The sequence below is a fragment of the Verticillium alfalfae genome, genomic scaffold, assembly GCF_000150825.1.
Source record: "Verticillium alfalfae VaMs.102 supercont1.15 genomic scaffold, whole genome shotgun sequence".
Classification (NCBI taxonomy): Eukaryota; Fungi; Ascomycota; class Sordariomycetes; order Glomerellales; family Plectosphaerellaceae; genus Verticillium; species Verticillium alfalfae.
In genome coordinates, this window is record NW_003315024.1 from 673,896 (window position 1) to 693,058 (window position 19,163).

The 19,163-nt window shown below is 55.2% G+C and overlaps 8 protein-coding genes across 8 annotated transcripts in view; 5 read left to right on the forward strand and 3 right to left on the reverse strand.

The window, feature by feature from the left end:
• Positions 1–216: 216 nt before the first annotated feature.
• On the forward strand, positions 217–1,908 carry VDBG_09536 (conserved hypothetical protein; the record flags this gene model as incomplete). Its single annotated transcript, XM_003000295.1, has 2 exons — positions 217–511; positions 995–1,908. The coding sequence occupies 2 exons, from the start codon at positions 217–219 to the stop codon at positions 1,906–1,908; spliced, it is 1,209 nt and encodes a 402-aa protein (XP_003000341.1).
• Positions 1,909–2,510: 602 nt separating this feature from the next.
• Positions 2,511–3,128, reverse strand: VDBG_09537 (conserved hypothetical protein; the record flags this gene model as incomplete). Its single annotated transcript, XM_003000296.1, has 3 exons — positions 2,511–2,569; positions 2,631–2,774; positions 2,910–3,128. The coding sequence occupies 3 exons, from the start codon at positions 3,064–3,066 to the stop codon at positions 2,511–2,513; spliced, it is 360 nt and encodes a 119-aa protein (XP_003000342.1).
• An 854-nt stretch (positions 3,129–3,982) lies between these two features.
• On the reverse strand, positions 3,983–4,642 carry VDBG_09538 (predicted protein; the record flags this gene model as incomplete). Its single annotated transcript, XM_003000297.1, has 2 exons — positions 3,983–4,305; positions 4,588–4,642. The coding sequence occupies 2 exons, from the start codon at positions 4,640–4,642 to the stop codon at positions 3,983–3,985; spliced, it is 378 nt and encodes a 125-aa protein (XP_003000343.1).
• Positions 4,643–6,272: 1,630 nt separating this feature from the next.
• VDBG_09539 (predicted protein) lies at positions 6,273–7,871 on the reverse strand (the record flags this gene model as incomplete). Its single annotated transcript, XM_003000298.1, has 2 exons — positions 6,273–6,521; positions 6,783–7,871. The coding sequence occupies 2 exons, from the start codon at positions 7,869–7,871 to the stop codon at positions 6,273–6,275; spliced, it is 1,338 nt and encodes a 445-aa protein (XP_003000344.1).
• Positions 7,872–8,677: 806 nt separating this feature from the next.
• On the forward strand, positions 8,678–9,915 carry VDBG_09540 (predicted protein; the record flags this gene model as incomplete). The annotated part of the gene is made up of 3 exons (XM_003000299.1): positions 8,678–8,950; positions 9,009–9,599; positions 9,862–9,915. The coding sequence occupies 3 exons, from the start codon at positions 8,678–8,680 to the stop codon at positions 9,913–9,915; spliced, it is 918 nt and encodes a 305-aa protein (XP_003000345.1).
• A 958-nt stretch (positions 9,916–10,873) lies between these two features.
• On the forward strand, positions 10,874–11,656 carry VDBG_09541 (predicted protein; the record flags this gene model as incomplete). Its single annotated transcript, XM_003000300.1, has 1 exon — positions 10,874–11,656. One exon carries the CDS (start codon positions 10,874–10,876, stop codon positions 11,654–11,656), a length of 783 nt encoding a protein of 260 aa, XP_003000346.1.
• A 1,611-nt stretch (positions 11,657–13,267) lies between these two features.
• On the forward strand, positions 13,268–16,421 carry VDBG_09542 (phosphate metabolism protein; the record flags this gene model as incomplete). Its single annotated transcript, XM_003000301.1, has 5 exons — positions 13,268–13,500; positions 13,558–13,865; positions 14,033–14,826; positions 15,127–15,633; positions 15,720–16,421. 5 exons carry the CDS (start codon positions 13,268–13,270, stop codon positions 16,419–16,421), a joined length of 2,544 nt encoding a protein of 847 aa, XP_003000347.1.
• Positions 16,422–18,737: 2,316 nt separating this feature from the next.
• Positions 18,738–19,163, forward strand: part of VDBG_09543 (predicted protein) — a gene marked incomplete at both ends in the record, with an annotated part of 940 nt that continues 514 nt past the window's right edge. The window contains one exon of the mRNA XM_003000302.1: positions 18,738–19,077. Within this exon, the coding sequence (XP_003000348.1) occupies positions 18,738–19,077 (340 nt within the window). The remainder of the gene's footprint in view (positions 19,078–19,163) is intronic.

The following is a 19,163-nucleotide window of genomic DNA, read 5'->3' on the forward strand; positions in this document are numbered from 1 at the left end:
ATTCCCACACAAATGAACAGTTCATACCAAACTCGACACCGATACTCTTCCCTATCCCAATTCTCCAAACGCCAAACACCCTTCGCAAGAAGGAACCAGATTCAAGCCCGGCTCCGCCCCAAGAACCCATAGCCATTCACCCCCCTCGACTCAGCAGCCTTCCTGACGCCCGCCCACCCCAGCAGCCCCAGCGTGCCGAGGATGAACCCCCATACAATGACGCGGTCCTTGTTGCTGTCGCGCTGGAAGCACATGGTCTGGACATCGTCCTCCTTGGCCTCGCGGCAAAAGTCGATGCCGCGCGAGAGGCAGAAGGCCTTGGTGCACTGGGAGCACGAGGCCGAGGCGGCGCGGGGCGCGAGCTGCCGGTCCTCGGCGGCGCCGGTGTGGCGACGGCGGACGTTGCCGAACGGCAGGATCGAGGAGAAGAGGTCGCGACGGAGAGAGGTGGGGGGGCTCTGGTCGTCGTGTTGGGGGCCGAGGGGGACGATGGTGCTGTTCTTTGAGGCAGGTGCTTTTACAAAAGGCCGGGCCGCTTGGTCTTCTTAAATTGGAAGCGTTTTGGGAGGTAAGGAAGGGGGGGCTAGGGGGCAACTAAAGTTTTGCTGATGCAAAAGCCCCAAAGCCCTCAGATGTAGGAGGGGCGGAGATACTAGATGCTTTTGCGGGCACGGAGTAGGAAACTTGGCTTCACGCTGATGGATACCCCCGGTGTCAGACCCTCTCTAGCTAGTGATCTGGGAGTTGGGGGGCGACAGTGTTACAACAGGGGCCTTGGCGCACGGACCAATTTCGGCACTCCACGCCATTGGCCCACGCGACATCGAAAAAGTTCATCGACATTCAGCGTCAGAGAAGCTCCTGATTGACTTGCGAGCGGAATTGATCTGACAACCTCCCATCCATCACCACCACCTCCTCACCCACACCCACACCCACACCACAATGCGTCGCGTCACACATATAAGAGCCCCAAGGCTCCTGGTCTCATCAGCGCCTTCGACGCCCCTCGTCTCCCTCCGCCCCATCTCGACAACCGCTCCATCCTCCTCCGACACGACTGACCGATTCCGCAAGCTCCTCTGGAAGGGCAAGGCCCCGGGCCCAGCAGACCCCTACGCCCAGCAGTCCGAGTCGTCATCATCTCAACAACCGGACCTCGAGGCCTACGAGGCTGAACTCGCAGAGCTCGAATCTCAGACGAGGGACCTAGGCTCCCTCTTCCCAGACGCCGCCTCCCGCAACACGCGCCCCAGCCGGCCCTTCTCCCGCCTCAAGACGAGCTTCAAACCGACGCGCGCCCCGGAGGTCAATGATGTCGGCATCAACGGCTACACGCCCGCCTTGTCGGTCGAGGGCCTCGAGGAGGTCGGCGGCTACGAAGGCTGGTGGGAGCGCGAGGGCCACTGGGGCCCTGAGAGCGAGTACACGCCGTTTGCTGCCGCCGAGCGCGTGCAAGATGCTGCTGTGCTCGAGGTGCTGACGCGCCAGGCTGTCGTCGAGGCCCTGGCCTTCCGCAAGGAGAGGGACGAGATCAGGCTGAGCGCTGACTGGGTCGGCACCGACAGGGCGGCGCTCGACCGCGCGCTGGCGCTCCGCATCAAGATTACCGAGGACGGCGTCGTTGCTCTGCGCGGCAACACGAATGCCGTCGTCAAGGGGCTGGCGCCGACCAAGAGGCAGCTCAAGCTCGCGAGGAAGGAAGAGCAGGCGCAGACTGCTGGCGAAGCTGTCCTCGCTGAAGATGCCACGATTGAGGCTGAGGAGGTTACCGTGCTGGGACAGCACGTCTCGCCCGAGGAGGCGCGGGAGCTTGTCGCCACATGGGATGCCGAGTGGAAGGATATTTCTCTCGCTGACCCTCTGCTCAAATTTGCCGTACGTCCCCCGCTGTTCTATCCATACTGAAACAAGGACTGACAGCATCCAGATCAACAAGCGTGTTTTCCAGCTGACGGGCCACCTGCTCCCCGACCCCAAGCTCGCGCGCGCCCAGACAGTGCGTCACATTCTCAACCTAATCGTGCGCCCGCCGCCGGCCAAGAAACTCGTCGAGACGCTGCAGCGCCGCGGCGAGCTCTTTGCGCTGCCCAACGTGTCAGTGCATGCGCGCCGCATCACGCCGATTGACCGCGAGAAGGAGGTCGGCCGATGGAAGCTGATCGAGAAGGAGCTGGCCAAGAGGGATCTACCCGTCACGGGACACGCGGGACTGGAGAAGCACCGCGAGGCGTCGTGGGTCCCAGGGTGGTCTGTAGAGAGGGGGATGCTGCTGATGCTTGGGTGCTCGTGGAGGTGGCTGGATGTACGGATACATTGTACACTGTGTAACATATTGGGTCTGTCAATTCGTTGGGCCGACATTTGAAACGTGCAGTGATTTGCCATATTTGCTGGTGCTTTGGATATCATGTTACGAAGCAAGGCAACTTTGTTGCTTTTGCACCCTTGGCTATTGTACTAGAAACATGTCCCTGATGCAGCTATGTACTACTGGCGTGCAGAGCTGACTATTCTTCCTCCTCAGGCTCCGCCTCCTCTTCCTGCTGCTCCTCCTCATGGTGGCCATCTGCCACTGTCAGCGAAAGGTCACGTACCAAGGCAGGCCAACATACCGAATGAAAAGGCACCGTCGTTGTTCTGCAGCCTCTCAGCAAGGTTGATATCCGCATCAATCGTCTCGCCCTCGACATTGTACAGCTTCGCGCGCAGGATCGGCACGCCGTCGTCGCCTTCGAGCTCAAACGAGATGTCCTCGGCCGAGTTGGCGAAACCTTGTGTTTTTCAGCGAAATTCGTCCGTCTCTGGGCATGACTTCTCGTGAAACATGTGCACACCAAACCGACCGTGTCGGGATACCATGACAGAAATGCGAAAAGCTGGGGGAAAAGAGGGACAAGAAGACGCACCGCCGCCACCCCACTCGAAAGCACCGTTGTTGTTGCCGATGCAATCGTTGAGATCAAACTCGGCCTCGACGAACTCGCCCTCGACGTTGGCGAGCTCGGCCTTGAGCATGTGGCCGTCTTCGACCGTGATGCCTTGGGCGCTCTCGTGGAAGGGCATTGTGCTGGTATTCGATTCGGGAGAAAGAGGAACTTCAAAAAAGGAGCAAACTATGAACGAAGAGTTTCTGGGTTATGCTGTTCAGTTGATTGAGCTTTTTTCCGTTTCTACACCTACAGACTCTTCTGGTTCCATCTTTTATATTACAGACATTCATCGTCGACGAGAGGCCTCCCTCTGCCGCAGATACGCAGGAAGCAGCCATGGCACGCGTTTGTTCCCCAGAGAAATGGTGCCTCCTGCCTCCGGACGAACGAGATTCACCCTGTGTCGTCTTGGCTGCGCAACGTGGGCGCTCTTCAGGCCTCCGCCAAGACGGTGCTGGGGCGTCTGCGGTGCCATATCCGCCATACCAAGACCGCTCCAGATGTGGTTGCCCGTTTCTGCCGAGTGGCCGCGATGGCCTCGTCTCGGCGGAGGGGAGGAGGGGACAGGAGAGGATTTGGGGGGTTGTGATGCTTGGCTGAGGGGAGTGCAGGTGATGACGCGGCCTGGTGGGTTTACAGTAGTATACGCGGGAGCGACTGGAGTGGAAGTTAGGAGCAAGCAAACCAGGCATCTGTTTTGTAGGTTGTGGTGTTTCTATCTGTCAAGGCTCGCAATGTCCCAATGTGTCGATGCTGTGCCGCGACAACAGGTTCGTCGTAGCCGTTGGGCGGGCAAAGTCCCTTGAAGAAGAAATGGGCATCATCACTCTGAAAAGCATGACATGCGCATGTCTCCTCCAAAGCCAAGTAGGCAGCCAAGCCAAGGCCGACAGCACAAGATTCGTGATACGTATTGACTCGCCCCTCTGGGCCCTACATCAGGGGAAGGTCGGCTGCTGAGTGGCCCCAGCTGTCTCGATCGCTGCCAGCGGAGGCCGCATGCATGTGTAACAGAGGGGTTGTTCGGGCAGGTGAGCCTATGACGGGCATCATGCGGGCCGCTGATGGCATGTCGTTGAATGAGCTCGAATCTGGGTCGACATTGTGGTGTGGTGGACTGACAGACGGAGGGTAGCGCGCGGTAAGGGCCGAAGCGCGGTGGTGTGGTTGGGTAGCTGATGGTGTTTGGAGCATTCTCTGAATGTTGACTTTTGGTCTCTTTCTCGAATGTCCAACGCCATTTTGTTGATGTTACGCAAGTTGTTTCTCTTGGGCATATGAGCATTTGGGGATGCCGTGGGGTCAGCACTGAGAGTCATGGTGGGGGCGGGGTCGAGTGCCACGCCCGTTATTTGATGGAAAGCCATAGTCACTGGTGAGCTCAGCAGAACAGTCACAGGAAGCAGTATGTCAGTCAAGGTGTGTTTCTCGATTGATGGTATTTTAACTTCGTTTCTCATCATCCCCCATCCTCCTCATAAACGACACCCAATCTCCCTCATGCTCAGTGTAGAAACATGTTGTTTGGTGGTAATGTGGTTGTCGGATCGAGAAGATGCTTATTTTCCGCAAGAGGCGCAAGAGCCTGGAGGTGACATGTTAGAAATCTACGCAACGAAAACCTGAAACAGCTACGGGGTGGACGAGAACATACAGCTAGAGCCGCAGTTGCAGGAGGAAGCGCCGGAGCAGCCGCAGTCACCCTTCATTTTGATGGTTGGTGTGGTGGTTGATGGGAAAAAGGTAAGTGATTTGTTTTGTTGATTGAAGACTTGTTCGTTGATGCAGAAGAGAAAACAAGACGAAAGACCGGAAATCCTCCCACCCTTAAATAAAACAACCCCTCTCCCCATATCCCATCGGGAAAGACCACCCGCACGATACGGTACGATGCCCACTCTGCGCGTGCCGTCCCTGCGCGAATACTGCGTCCACAGCAAGCACCCAGACAGTCGCGAGGAAATGGTAGTGGCGACCGACCACCAGACCCACGCCTGTCCAATGGCGGCCGCTGCGTTCTTTGTGCGGCGACAGGAACCACTCGTCGCCCACTCATTCCTTCCCGATCCCACCAAGCTCTCCCCCCCCACCTGCGTCACGCGGCAGGGACGAGCAAAAGCGGGATGCTTGGTGGGGGAGGGCTGATTGCATCCACCAACACCATTGGCCGATGCGGACCCTTACCCCGCTAGGACCCTTCGAAGGCCGACAGTGCCCCCCCCTCGACGTCCTTGCACTAGGTGACGTCGGGGGTTGATCATGTCCTCCATCTGCAGGTGCTACGCCCCCTGAGCGTTTTGTGCTGGATTCTTCACCAGTGGTCTTGGGTCGGCTGATTGGCCTTCCTTTCGGAGAAGGCGTTCCAGCCCCGGAAACTGCGTGTTGCCATCTCGCCCTTGCGCCAGCTCTTCTCGATTTAGCTTTTTTGTTCGTCAACGACTGCCGAAGCAAGGCAATTATGCCGCGCTTCATACATCGGTGGCGGCGGCCTTTGTGCGTCTGCCTCGGACTGACGTCGTGTTTCCTTTGCGATCATCGAATCAGACCGAGGCGAGAGAAAAAGAGCAAAGATCGGACGTCTGGTTTCCAGGTACAGAATCATCGGAGACCACCGGGCGCCTGCTGCCGGCTCGGTTGCTTGGACCCTCTACGGACGTGTACCTGGTTGATGTGCCTATTCTACTGTGCATCCGCAGCCAGTGTGTCGCCCGCTGCTGCGCTATCGGCCTTTTACAGCGCCAGCGCATCATGGGGCCGAGCTAGGCTGTGCTGGGGTTGAGCTCTGCTTCAGTCGTCTGGAACGTGGGGCGGACGGCTGCATTGAGAGGAGCGCATTGGGGTTAGGGAGTCGAGCTTATGTGTGCGGCATGCTGTTGGGCGCGGTACAAGGTCCTTCGAGAAGCTGCGCTGGCCATCAAAGAAGCTTCTGGACTTTGGTGCCTGCACCAGTATTGACTGTGAACTGCATGCCCGCAGATAAACGACGTCACCGACTCACCGAGAGGATGTCGACAGCCCGTTCCACGCATCTATCATGATAAGGTAGTTCACCACAGATAACCGCAAAGCATCATAAGTAGAGATGATTCGACATGGATCATCAGCCCAGTCTTGAATGTCATACGAAGTTCGAAGCTACATACACTTTCCCCTTCCACTTGCCATCAAGTCATGTATCTGTAGTATCCCAGCTTGCTCAGCGGTGTAACCCGTACTTGACCCCCCTTTGAAGTTTCCACAGCCCTTTGGCGATTAGTGTAAGGATCTCGGCGGCCATCGACAATTTCAGCATGGTACACCTCTTAAACCATTCTGTTGAGATGTGTTGACACCAGTCGTCTATTTGGCTGACGACCCTGACGGCGACGAATCTGTCTCCCTCTCGTCTGTCCACGTTTCCTCCGTGCCATCGTCGGTTTCTTCATGCTGCTCCTCAACCTTGGAGATCTCTCCGGGAAGCACGCCAAGACATTCGTCCAGGAAAAACCCGTATCTGAGATACGGGAGATGACCAGCGCGAATTGCGGCCGCAACGGTGGCCCAAGACAAGACGAGCACTGGCATTAAGCTTTCCATATCGCCTTCTTTCTAATTGGGGTCCATAGAAGCATACCAAGGCCTCGCGTGTTCGGATGTCGCATCGATATGGAGGTGCTCGAGAGTGGCAGGAAGGAGCGATCCAATATTGATCTGCTTCGCCTGCCATGTCGGACCGAATTCAGCTTCCATCCACAAAGAGACAGTCAAGGATCGAAGTACTGGAAAGTGACTGGGCAAGTTGAGTAGGAAGCCCTGGAAGACGTTCGGGCTCGCAGTGTAATTGGCCTTTTGTTCCACTCTTAAGCTCACGAGCTTCGGGCACAGGCAAGTGTCCACCAGCTCGTCGATGAAGACCTGCACTTCGTCTCGACTTTCACCGCAAAAGCTCACGGACTCGAGAGTAATGTTCAGGCGTTCCAAGTCTTGACAAGATTCGAGGACATCCAACAAACCGGCGGTCCTGGCCAGGGTAGTCGACGTGTCGAGGGAGATGAGTTGGAAAGCTTCTTGGGAAAGAGGCCTTGCGAGAATCGCACCCATGTGCCTGATGCTGCGAAGTCGCGCCAGCGTTGGTAGGAAAACATGGCATTGAGGCCCTGTGGAGGGTGCACTGCTCTGAAAATGCAGACTTTCGAGTTCTGGGAGAAACTTTGAACTTGTATGATCATCGGCTAACAGACAGGCTATGACATGGTCAAGTTTTGGTGCATCGGCCATGCAATGGTTGGTGAGATCTTTGTGCTCCTCCGTCCTGTAGATCACTGACAGCGCTTTCACCTTTGGTACCAAGTAGAACGGGACAGGGATGACAAATTGCAGTCTCGAATAGTGGCTCTCTGGGTCCAAGTCTATGTTAGCCCAGGTTTGACGGATATTACAGTAGCTCAGGGCTTGAAGTGCTTCAAAGGTTGGTTCGTCGAGATCGCTGATCAACTCGATGTGAACAAAGTCAAAGCCTGTGACAGCTTCGATGCGCTTCAAAATGTCCTGTAGGGTCAGGATATTGTTGCCTGGGATTTCGCTTATAGCGTCTGCCCAAGCCTTGAAGGTCGCCAGGACCTCGTCGTAGTCCTTGCGCGATGGGAAACACTTGGACCTGCTGTAACCGACTCTGAGAGACTGGACTTTTTGACAAAGGGAGGGCGCTCTCAGAAGACTCCGCAAAAGACGCAACATCTGCAGATAACTCTTCACAGTGATCTGTGAAAAGAGCAGTGGCTTAGAGATATCTCGAAGTCGTTTTGAGGTGAGGCAGAGATTTGCGGTGCAAGGTGTCGGCGCTCTTGGACCGTCCCGCCAAGTGTGTACGTCCCTATTGTTCCAGGGCTGGACAAGGTACTTCGCAATGATAATGAGCACCTCGTTGGGAAGGCTCAGAAGTGTTGATGTGACGGGCATGTTGGCTACCTCCTCAAAGCAGTCTGTATTGTACCCCGATTAGTGACCAGAAGCTTGCATGAAGGTTGGGAAGGTCAGAACAAACCTTGACTTTGTGCATCTCCAAAAAAACACACCCCTGGGTTCGAAGAAAACTGAGTAGCAGAGGTTGTTGCCTATGTCGAGTAGCTTGTTGATCCACGTGTTGAGAAGAATATTCTCATTCTCAGACGGCTGCTTATAGTTTGACTAGGACTGCTGCGAGATGGAGACTGGTTGATGATGTAGTGCTTCTGGAGGTGTGCATAAGTGAAGAAAGAACGTAGTTCACGTAGACTGTGGAGTGTCTAAGGAAACTCATGAAAACATGGCACTTACAAGCTGATGTCGGTCGTTTGACTGAGGGTGTCTCCCGCTTCGGGTGCCTTCCGTGCGAAAAAAGAATGCAGCGAGGCGAGAAAAAGTCTGCGCCTTCCTTTCAAGTAGGTGCTTTACCTACCATGTAAATCTAGACTCGTGTTTGCCTAATCAATCGGAAATTCTGAAACTGGAAAGATATCCACCTGTTCCTGCCTCACGGAGATGTGCAGGATACTTCGTGGCTGCAAGGTGCTTCCCATTCCCACCACATCAGACTTTTCTACAGATATCTATTTTTGACGAACCAACCGCCTTCTGAGAAACAACTTCTGCTAGATGTCAATTCAACAACTTCTATGACTTACACATACCTCAAGAACGGTCAAGAAACGACCCGATCTGTCTCTTCAGCCCTGGACTTGTCTTTACGATCAAATCCGTGACACGATCAGTCTGATCAAAACAACATGACGCCCAATTCGGGCCTGCTGCGTCTTCCCAACGAGTTGATCATCCAGATTGCCAAGTCATTCCTACAGGATACTGATCCATTCGAAGAACAAAAAGAAGCACCGACCACACCATTGCGCTGCCTTTGCTTGACTTGCCGGCACCTGTTACCCATTGCGCAGCTGGGCTCGTTTCTCACATTACCCTTGAAGATGTGTATTCAACCATCCTTGTTCATGAGAACATTGAAGGAGAACAGCACCTCCGCAACTACGTTATCAAATGTCAATGTGAGATATAATCTCCTTTACACAGCCTCGAAACGCTCTTGTGCCTCCTTCACAAGAGACATCGAGGCCTTGGAAGATCCTCGACGCCAGCACAAGAAATTCCCATGAGGAACGCAGGGTTCTCGAGCAAATTAAAAAGTCAACGCGTTGCCATGCCGGCCACCAAGCCTGCACCTTCGGCTTGTGGCCAGGATTCACCGAAGGACACGTCACATCTAGCCCAAACATCTGCACCTGCAACCTATGCCGTTATAGCATTACTCAACTTGGACGACTGGACCCTATTGAGTTCAACAAAAGGTATTCGGCTCTGCACGTTGCCTATGCCATGCTTTTTTGCATGTTGCCCAACGTGCGAAGATTGAAATTCTTGGTCCACGAGATATCGCCATGCGATGAAGACCACTCCCGGGATCCCGACGGCTTCGGCGAAGCCTTCCTCAATGAGATCCTGGCCAACCTTCTTAAGAGTAGCGATACTAGATCATTAGTTCTCCCAAGACTCAAAATCGCGACTTTCACCCTCGACAGCCCGCCGAACGAGTGGGGACGGGCCATACTGAGCACATTTTTCCTCCCTTCGCTGCTCACGCTACCTTCGCTGAGGCAGCTTGTTGGACGCCTAGACATCAATCCTGGCGCGGTAGGAGTACGTCCGGACAAACATACCTTTATACACATGGATATGTCGTGCGAAAGTATCGACGTTACAGAAAACCTGCTTCAATGCTTTCCGGAATGAAGCATTTAAACATTTCGGGCGTCTATTGCGGAGGCGATAACAACACCGAATTCTATGCCAATACCTTCTTCGACGCTCTTTCTACCAATTGCCCCCTCCTGGAAAGTCTGGCATTACGAGACAGTGAGTCCGATTACAGCTGGCTTGACATGACAGAATGTCTCTCTAGCCCTTTACGGCTACCCAGGCTCCGGCGTTTGGAACTTTCTTCACATTGGATTGAGGAGATATTATTTCAGCCCCCTCACCCTGATCGCTTTGACGTGGGGAACATGCTGCCTTCCAGCATCGAATACTTCAGCCTTTGCGATGAGCAGGAACGGCGGTATGTGGAGCCTCAGAACATGTCGGTCGTCGAACCCTCGACAGCAACACTGCTGGGCACGGAGCTTTCAACATCGATACGACGCCCTTATACCACTTTCGCCGCTGCGGCCTGGATTAGCGTGGCATCGGCCATTCGGGATGGGCGTTTGAGCAACTTGAAATGCGGTTTTTTCGTCACCCGGGACTTTGGAATTTTACCTGCTCAGATTGACGAGGTTATGAAATTGTGCTCAGGTCGTGATCCGGACTCACCATGCTCCCCAATTCGGGATGAGGATGGGGAAATTATTTCCATGATATTGTAACAAGAACGTGATAAAAGAAGTTATCAATTCTCGATCAATCAGCTAGGAAAGCTACATCAACAGTAGACAGACAACAATGTCAAGAAACAGAACGGAGATGATCGTTCCGAGAAACCCTGATGCTCAAAGCTTCGAGAAGACGCGTGAAAGTGCTTGCTCTGTTAACGGCAGGTAGAATAGTGCGACGAGGGCGAGGAACCACATCCGTTGTCGTACGTCCAAGCCCGGACACGAATGTTCATCTTCGTCAACATGATCTCTCAATCTTGATGGGACATCAAAGGCATTGTGCGAGATGTGTGTCCTTTGTGGACAGAGTGAAGGGGGACCGCACGCCTTTTGTCCTTTCCTTTAACAAGGGAACCAAGATAACTACCTCGCGAAATCTTTGTTACGGGGCTCAGGAAAGAGCGAAGACACGGAGGTCGATGTCGAAAGACGTCTAGAGACAACGCTGTCTTTAAATGGCGACCCTTGGACCGACTCCTTCACTCGAAGCAAAGGTTTCCATCGACAAAAAAATTGACATATCGCCCAACCCGAGATAGAATGGTACATCCAGGTAGGCTTCTGGTACTGGCGCCACGGAAGACCGTCTTCTGCCTCGAGCACTTCCTCCAAGCATCAGGACAGATACAGGCCAGTCTCATCAAGTACCGAGCAAGCGCCCTTACAGAAGTTAGCGAAGCGCCAAGACGTAACCTCAAGCGATGCCACGCCAGCTCCGGACGTGTCAGCAAGCGAGGCCCTCCAGCACCGCCGAGGAGGGTCCAGCCACGACGAGCTGTGAGAGGTAGAGCCCCTGCCCCTGAGACGCAGGAACCGACATGCTGCCCCACTGCAGTCCACGACCGCGTCGATGCTGCCTCGATGCAATCTCGCGAGGAGACGGGCTGGAAGGTTCGCGGGCTTCGTCAGAACGGCGTCCCCACGATTACGAGCTGCGTATTACCGAAGGTCATCGTCCAGGAGCTGAGAACAGCATTAGGACACCTTCGCGGGAGGAAGAGGAGCTGCGGCAACGTCGGAGCATGCACTTTCGGCGCGGGAGCATGGATATGTGTCTTTTGTGATGCTCAGCAACAGGCATGGCGGGCGTCACAGGAGATGGAGGTCACGTCAACGAAGCTCCTCTGCCCGGAGCCAGCTCCCGTGGCAGACATGGGTTGTCAGGAGATGGCGAAGCAGTCTGCCGGGGTGGTTCGGCCTGTGAGACCACGGCAAGGCAAAATAGACGAGCAACGCGTGGTGGCGATCGGTCCACTGCGCTTCGTAGTGGACATTTGCGACGGGGAAGCCAAGATGATGTTCGTGCCGACGGACAGTTATTGATGCCTGTAGGCGATTGTTAGCGGGAATAGTTGAGCCACAGAACGCGAGATGAGGCAAGGAACAGCAGCGCAAATGTGACCAGGTTTTGGTGACCCCAGGACGCAGAATGCGCTGTACTGTCTGTGACGGTGTCTGTGATGGCGTCTGTGATGTTTTTTTTTTGATGGCGTCGGAAGGAATGGGGGCCGATTCAGGTCTCGGACTGGCTATCCTGCTGGCTGGGTCTGGTCTGGATGACTGTGTTTCAGCAACGGGCGATTTAGTGGTGCTCCGCGCCTCGCACCAGTCGAGTCATCGGCTCCGAGTCACAGATCGTCGTGGGACCCATCTCTAAGTCATCGAACTATAGGGTCCAAGTTGAAGATTCTCCACCATGCAAAAAATGACAATTGACATGTCAGATTTCGGGCAGGGGAGAGATGGGACGACGTCGTGACTTTGGGATGGCAGAGAAAGAGTTGGGACATTTGGTGAGGGCCAATCTCCCTCTGATGATCTGTTCAGCCAATGGCATCGCGCAATCCGAGGGCAGTGGCTGACGAAGGCTGGAGTGGAGTAAATGCCCTTGGACACGGCCAATCTCGACCTTTCTTTTCCCCCTCTGCACAGTGTCTCTGTCTCCATTCCAGTTCCAGCATCCGCCAACCTGGGAGAACCTGGAAGAAAAGACATGCATTCATCCACCATCTATCCATCCATTTCGGGATCGCCGCCGTTTGAAGCCATCAACACTGCCGGTGCCCCGCCACATCCCCGACAGGACCAGCGCTGACAAGCTGACGCCGACGACCCCCGACCCCTGAGATACCCGATTTTTCTCAACGATAGCGCTGCGCCGGTGTCGACGGCGCTGCCTGGGCGTTGCCAGTCACAAAGGAATACACGAGAGGGTAGAAGAAAACCAACGGCGGATGTGTCGCCCACCCCTGGCCCTGGGGATCGGCATGGCTGCCCTACCGATTGGTTCTCTTGGGATGAGACACGGCGGCCACCGCTCGTTTGTCTTGCATCGACGTGACAGGCACAGCACTGCACGGTACCCACGCTACCACTCTTTTCGACCGATGTTGTGTTACGCGACTAGTACAGAAGACACACCACCTTGTCTTGTCGCCTTGGGCCGTTTTGGCACGTTTGACCGATGTCCTTCGCCCAACAAGGAGGCCCCCAGATTGAGGCGCGGGCGAGGCAGCCCAGGGGTGGTCCAGAACCGCCGATTAAATACCCAACTCCCAACGCCCGTTCTGTCTCTGTCCAGCAGCAGTGTGCCCTCGCGCTCGCTGCCCGTTCTGCCGCTTGCTTGCCGCCTGCTGTCACCTCGTTTCGCCGAGTCCATTCCCCCCCCCCCCATCAGCCGCAACGACCCCTCTCGATCTGACTTCACCACTCACTCGCCCTGCCGCGTGTGACAGACTTTTGTCGCCTGCTCAACCTCATCTGCTGCAGACCACAGCGACACGACTCGCGGCACTCGACAACACAGCGCAACTCGTATCGTGAGCAGCAACGTTGCTCGGTAGCGCGACAACTGCATGGACGTCACGACATGACCAGGTAGACAACGAGTCTGCTTTGCTTCCCCGACGGTGCCCCGAACGGTGACCCACCGCCATGGACTTTGGCGACGATTCTCGCACCGGCTCCGCGCGCGACGATGGCGATGGCGGCACGCTGAGCAAGCAGCTCGGCAACAAGGGCGATTCCGCGTCCTTGGCCTCGCTCACGAGCACCCTTCTGCCCGTGCTCATCTACTCAGCCGTGTGCCTCATCATATTCTGGTTCTTCCGCAGAAAAGTGCAACGGGTGTACTCACCGCGGTCCATCCTGCACAGCCTGTTTGCAGAGTGAGCTTGAACGACGCTTGCCTCGCCGCTGGATTTCGAAGGCTGACTTGGCAACAGGGAGCGAAGTCCACCTCTTCCGCAAGGATGGTTCAACTGGCTGAAACCCTTCTGGAAGCAAGGCGACGACTTTGTTCTGAACCATTCATCATTGGATGCCTTCCTGTTCTTACGATACCTCAAGGTGCTTTCACTCATCTGCTTCGTCGGTTGCTGCATCGTCTGGCCTGTGCTCATGCCTCTGCATGCAACCGGTGGAAATGGCCTGACAGAGCTGGAGCGCGTGACGATCGGCAATGTCAGCGATCCGAACACATTCTTCGCTCATGTTGCCGTCGCATGGGTCTTCTTTGGTATTGTCCTCTGTTGTGCGTACTGGTTTGTTCCTTTTTCTGACACGAACCAGGCTTCATTCTCTTCACCATCTATCGCGAGTCGATCTACTACATCAACCTTCGCAACGCCTATTTGCTGTCGCCATACTACGCCAACCGACTATCATCTCGCACCGTTCTTTTTCAGTGTGTACCGCCAGCTTATCGCGATGCTGCGCGCCTTCGTAAGGTCTTTGGTGACTCGGTGAAGCATGTTTGGATTCTCCGAGACACTATCGATCTCGAGCACCTCGTCGATGAGCGCACCAAGACCGCCACCCGCCTAGAGAGGGCTGAGATCCAACTCATCAAAATGGCAGATCGCGCAAGAAGGCGCGGTGAGCGCGCCGCACCCGCACTGCCGGAGCACCTGCTTCCGCCGACCGACTCGCCTCACCATCCCGCGGCAGCCATACCTGTGTCGCTCTCCGACGCATCGCGACCCTCCTCACCCTCAACATCCACGACGCCACTCCCAACTGGCACGCCTTCAGCGCCTCCGTCACCGAAGCTTTCTGAAGATCCAGAGAAGCACGCTGGCTTTCCCCAAACACTTCCCGACGTCAATGGCTCTGTTGCCGGGCAATGGATCCCGGCCGACAAGCGACCCCGCCATAGACCCCTTGGGAACTTCCTCCGTAGCGTCGACACCATCAAGTGGACGAGACGCCGCCTCAAGGCGCTGAACCCTGCCATTGCCAAGCTGCGGCGCAAACTTCACCGCGGCACCGAGGGCAGGCCATTGGAGTCGGTCTTTATCGAGTTCGCCACGCAGTCCGACGCTCAGCGCGCATACCAGACGCTGGCCCACGATAAACCCATGTTCATGTCGCCACGCTTCATCGGCATCCGGCCTGACGAGATCGTTTGGGACTCTTTGCGCATGAACTGGTTTCGCTCGTATGGCGCGACGCTTCGCCATGCTGGCGGCGATTGTAGCTGCCATCATCTTCTGGTCCATTCCATCGGCCTTGATCGGAACATTGACCAACATGAAAGCTGAGCCAGATGGTTTTCTTTTTGGAGTGGATCATGCTACTCCCGAAAGTCGTTCTCGGGGTCATCCAGGGTCTACTGCCTGCGTTGGCGCTGTCGTTACTGATGGCTATCGTGCCATGGATTTTGAGAGGTAAGCACATGATACCGCGAATATCGGCGCTTTTTACTAACGCAATCAGGATGCGCTCGCGTCGCTGGCGAACCTTCGCTATCCGATATTGAGCTCTACGTGCAGAGCTTTTACTTTGGCTTCCAGGTGGTCCAGGTCTTCCTCGTCACGACCTTGACGTCGGCCGCGTCCGCGGCCTTCAGCCAAATCCTCAAAGACCCCCTCAGCGCGAAAGACCTGCTGTCCGAAAACCTCCCGAAAGCGTCCAACTTTTACCTCTCCTACATCCTCATCCAGTGCCTTGCCGTTGGCGCTGGCAACCTCCTTCGCCTCTATGATCTCCTTCGCCATGGCATCATGGCGCGCTTCGTCCAGAACCCCCGCGTGAAGTGGCGCGTCTGGAAGAGGGTGCGTCCTGTCCACTGGGGAGGGTGGTTTCCCGTCTTTACCAACATGGGAGTCATCGCGATCAGTTACTCCTGCATTGCGCCAGTCGTTCTCGGCTTTGCCTCTGTCGGCATGTACGTCATCTACCTCGTCAGCAAGTACAATCTGCTGTTTGTCGAGGATTCATCCATCGACACACGCGGTCTTTGCTACCCACGGGCTCTCAAGCATCTCCTGTTCGGCCTCTACCTCTCCGAAATCTGCTTGGTCGGCCTCTTCGTCCTCCGCTCCGCCTTTTACCCTATGATCTTTATGATCATCTTCCTCATCTTCACTGCGCTCTTCCATTATAGCCTGAGCGAGGCCTAGCCCTCTGCTGGACAACCTCCCGCGGACTTCTTGCTCTCGAGATCGAGGAGCTCAACAGGACCGACGACTTCCCTTCCCCTGGTCTGTCCGACATCGGAGTGGCCGACTCTTCTCCGCACATCTTCGGTCAAGACGGCGACGAAGACGAAGAAGACGACGGTCCGGAACACGTCACTCTGGGCAACCGAGGGGGTTCCAATCCAGGTCTCGAAGGCAGCGCCTCGCTGGGCAGGACGTTCGCCAAAGTCTCGTGGAACGCGTACGTCAAGGCCGTCACAGCCCAGCTCCACAAGATCGGCCTCGGGCCGGTCCTCGAGCGCATCGACGCCATTGTCAGGCCAGAATACAGCCCGACTCCGAATCCGATCATGCGGTTCCTGCACCCTTCGACGTTCGACTCGTTCGCGCACCTGCATGAACTGATCCCCAAGGATCTTCCAGACCCAACATCGACATACCCCGAAGACTACGTCTTCAAGACATATTACCCGCCCGAAATGTGGGAGCCCGCACCGAAGCTGTGGATCCCCAAAGATGAGGGCGGCGTCAGCGCGCAAGAGGTGGAGCATTGCGCACGGTACGGCAAGGTTGAGGCCACCGACGAGGGTGCCTGGCTGCAGGAGGATGGGAAAGTTGGGTGTGAGGTCGAGCAGGCACCATTCTGGGAGGAGAGGGTACTCTATTGAGAGGCCCCCATGGATTTCTGCATACCGGAGCGTGTTTAAAAGCGATACATACATAATGAATTAATCTTGAATCTACCCCAGGGCGTCGTGTGCAATGTGATCCACATTCTGTCGACTCGCACTTCTTTCGATGGCATGACACTGTAATTACGCCATCACTCGGAAGCAGGACTTCACACCACACGGGGTTCCCCAATCGGCACCATCTCCCCTTCACCATCGCCCGCCATCGCCCTAAGCACCTCCGTCCCCGAGGCCCGCGTCAGGAACGGCGCCTCGTCATACCGATGGAGGTCCTCCCCGCTGACCGTCTGTGATCAGGTTGTCTCCTGCGGTGGCCGTGCGCGCCGAGGCCTCGGCTGCGGAGAGGAGGGACTCGGAGGGCGGGTCGCTGGGACCAGGGGGGGATGTTGTTGGCTGTGGGGAGGAGAGCGCGGTAGGAGGAGGCTTGGGTCGAAGAGTGAGGGCTGCCCTGCGGTAACACCCGAAGGCGTAGAGCGCAGCTTGCGGTGCACTAAGGGCAGCACCAACAGAGTCAATGACAACAGGGCGTAAGAAGCACTCCACAGTTCGACGGAAAACCTACAAAACAGCGGAGTGGTGGTGGCTCATAGTCGGGAGCCAGGGTGTCTTGAAGGGAAGCTAGGCTGCTGTGTAGCAAGGCTGCGTCCGAAGTAGTGCGCGACGATACTGGAGTCGTTCGGAAACAGGAGCATGTGTAAGATTTTGCCTCAGCAATGCATCATGTTAACCTTTCCCGAGGTCGTCATCACCACCATGAATATTCCGTAGAAGAGAAGGTGATGAGCGGTGTTTTCAATCCGTTGCAAGCTAAAGCTTGCCGCTTCGAATAACGTTTTCGTTCGTGCAAATTGAGCACCAACTGAATCTACCCATATTTCACCGATCGTCTTTACAAGATGCAAGGTAAAAGTGCAGGATTCTGATCCTTTGGCAAAGTCAATGGTATGTTCCTGAATCATGCTTGGCTGGAGTGGCCATGTCCTCGCCACCAGGTCTCGTCTAAGGATGCATTCTCTCTATTTTGGAACACTGTTCAGTACTTTTCGCCATCTCGATCACTCACCTTCACCACTATTGTGGGTGGCGAGTCGTAAAATATGTCTTTCCCTGCCACAACTCTTATCACATTATCTGGTGGCCATGTCTTATCCATGCCCGAAGCGTCAGTCTCACCAGATTGAACGAGCACGACATGGTTCTTTCAGACTTCAACGGGAGGCGCACGACGGCATTATTTTTTGCTCCTTTCACAGTGAGAGCTACAATAATGATCTGAAATTCGACACAAGTTTTGTCTGTCCAAATAGCGGTCTTTGTGATTTTGGGTACGTTCTTTGCCTCCAATCGTTGCATCTTATTGGGACTACGTAAACATAGATCATGGCATTTGTGTCGTGGTGCTGTGTGTTTACTATCGATTTGTCTTGATGTTATTGTCCATTCTCTCTATGCTGATGTCATTTTATTACAATATCCTGACTAGGTGCCCTTAACCTAGTCTCTGGCTTCCTGCAAACATCCTCGAGATGCCCTGAATTTGTGTCCGACTAACCCGTTTGCAATGTCTTGCCGCCAATGCTGAGTGACTTCGCTCATAGGCAGTCTGCGTCTACCTGGACTAGATTCGGCATGGAGTCCCGGACAGTCTCTCTTCAAATCGCTAGAGGCCAGCATCTCCCGAGACAGCGTCACTTTCCAGCTCTCTCAAAGTTCATTGCATCCTGGCAGACGATTGGCATGTCATGAGGCAGTGGATTTTATCCTCAAAGCCGGAGGTTTGCGTCCAGTGGGCCGGCAGTCCAATCCTGTGGGTGTCCAGCGGGCCGGCGCTCTGCGTCCTGTGGACCGGTGGTTGGCATCTTGTGAATGGTGTTGTCTCTAGCCGTATGAGCTTCTTCCTTCTAATATGGCCGTGTCCGCATTCACTCCTCTAGGCACTTCACCTGCCTCACCTGTTCGTGCTTGCATCTTGAGTGGCGCTTTGATTGGTCCGTGCCTTCGGATTCACATATCTAGATGCTTTCTTAAGAGAGAAACTGACCTGCCTTCCTTCATCCACCTCTAAGCCTCGCCACCCTACCATTATTAACTGCTATCTTCCTTCATCAACCACGAAAGAACAAACACACTACCTATATAAAGCAAACTCTTAACCTCATGGCCGATAACCCAACCCCTCGGAGACCTGTCTCCGCAGCCAGCCGCACAAACCTGCTTGACGATAATGAGAAGGCGCGTCGCGTCGTTCTCACCAAGTCATACATCCGCGCGGAAGCCACCTACACTCCCACCATGCTACAGCTCATTAATCAGCGCATCGAGAACAATGGTTTCCGGCGACTCATCTCCGACAATGCCGTTTATCAGCGCATAATGAACTCCCTTAAGGACAGCAACAGCCCGCAGAATGAGCGACACCCCAACATTGTCGATTTCCTCGCCCTTGAAGCCATGCTGCCCGTGAACTACAATAACACCTACAACCGCTCCCTCTCGGAATGGTACCAGCGCTGCAAGGTCCCCGAGTGGGCCGATAACCAAATCCTCGTGGAGAATCACCTCTGCTTTGAGCATGAAATGGCCACAGCCAAGGCTTTCCTTCACAAGCAGCTCGTCCAGAGCAGCGCTCCAGGTCAAGCCAAAGCCGAACTTGCGGAGAACATCACCGAGGAGATCAACAGCCACTACTGGCGCACCGATCCGAAGGACCACTACCTG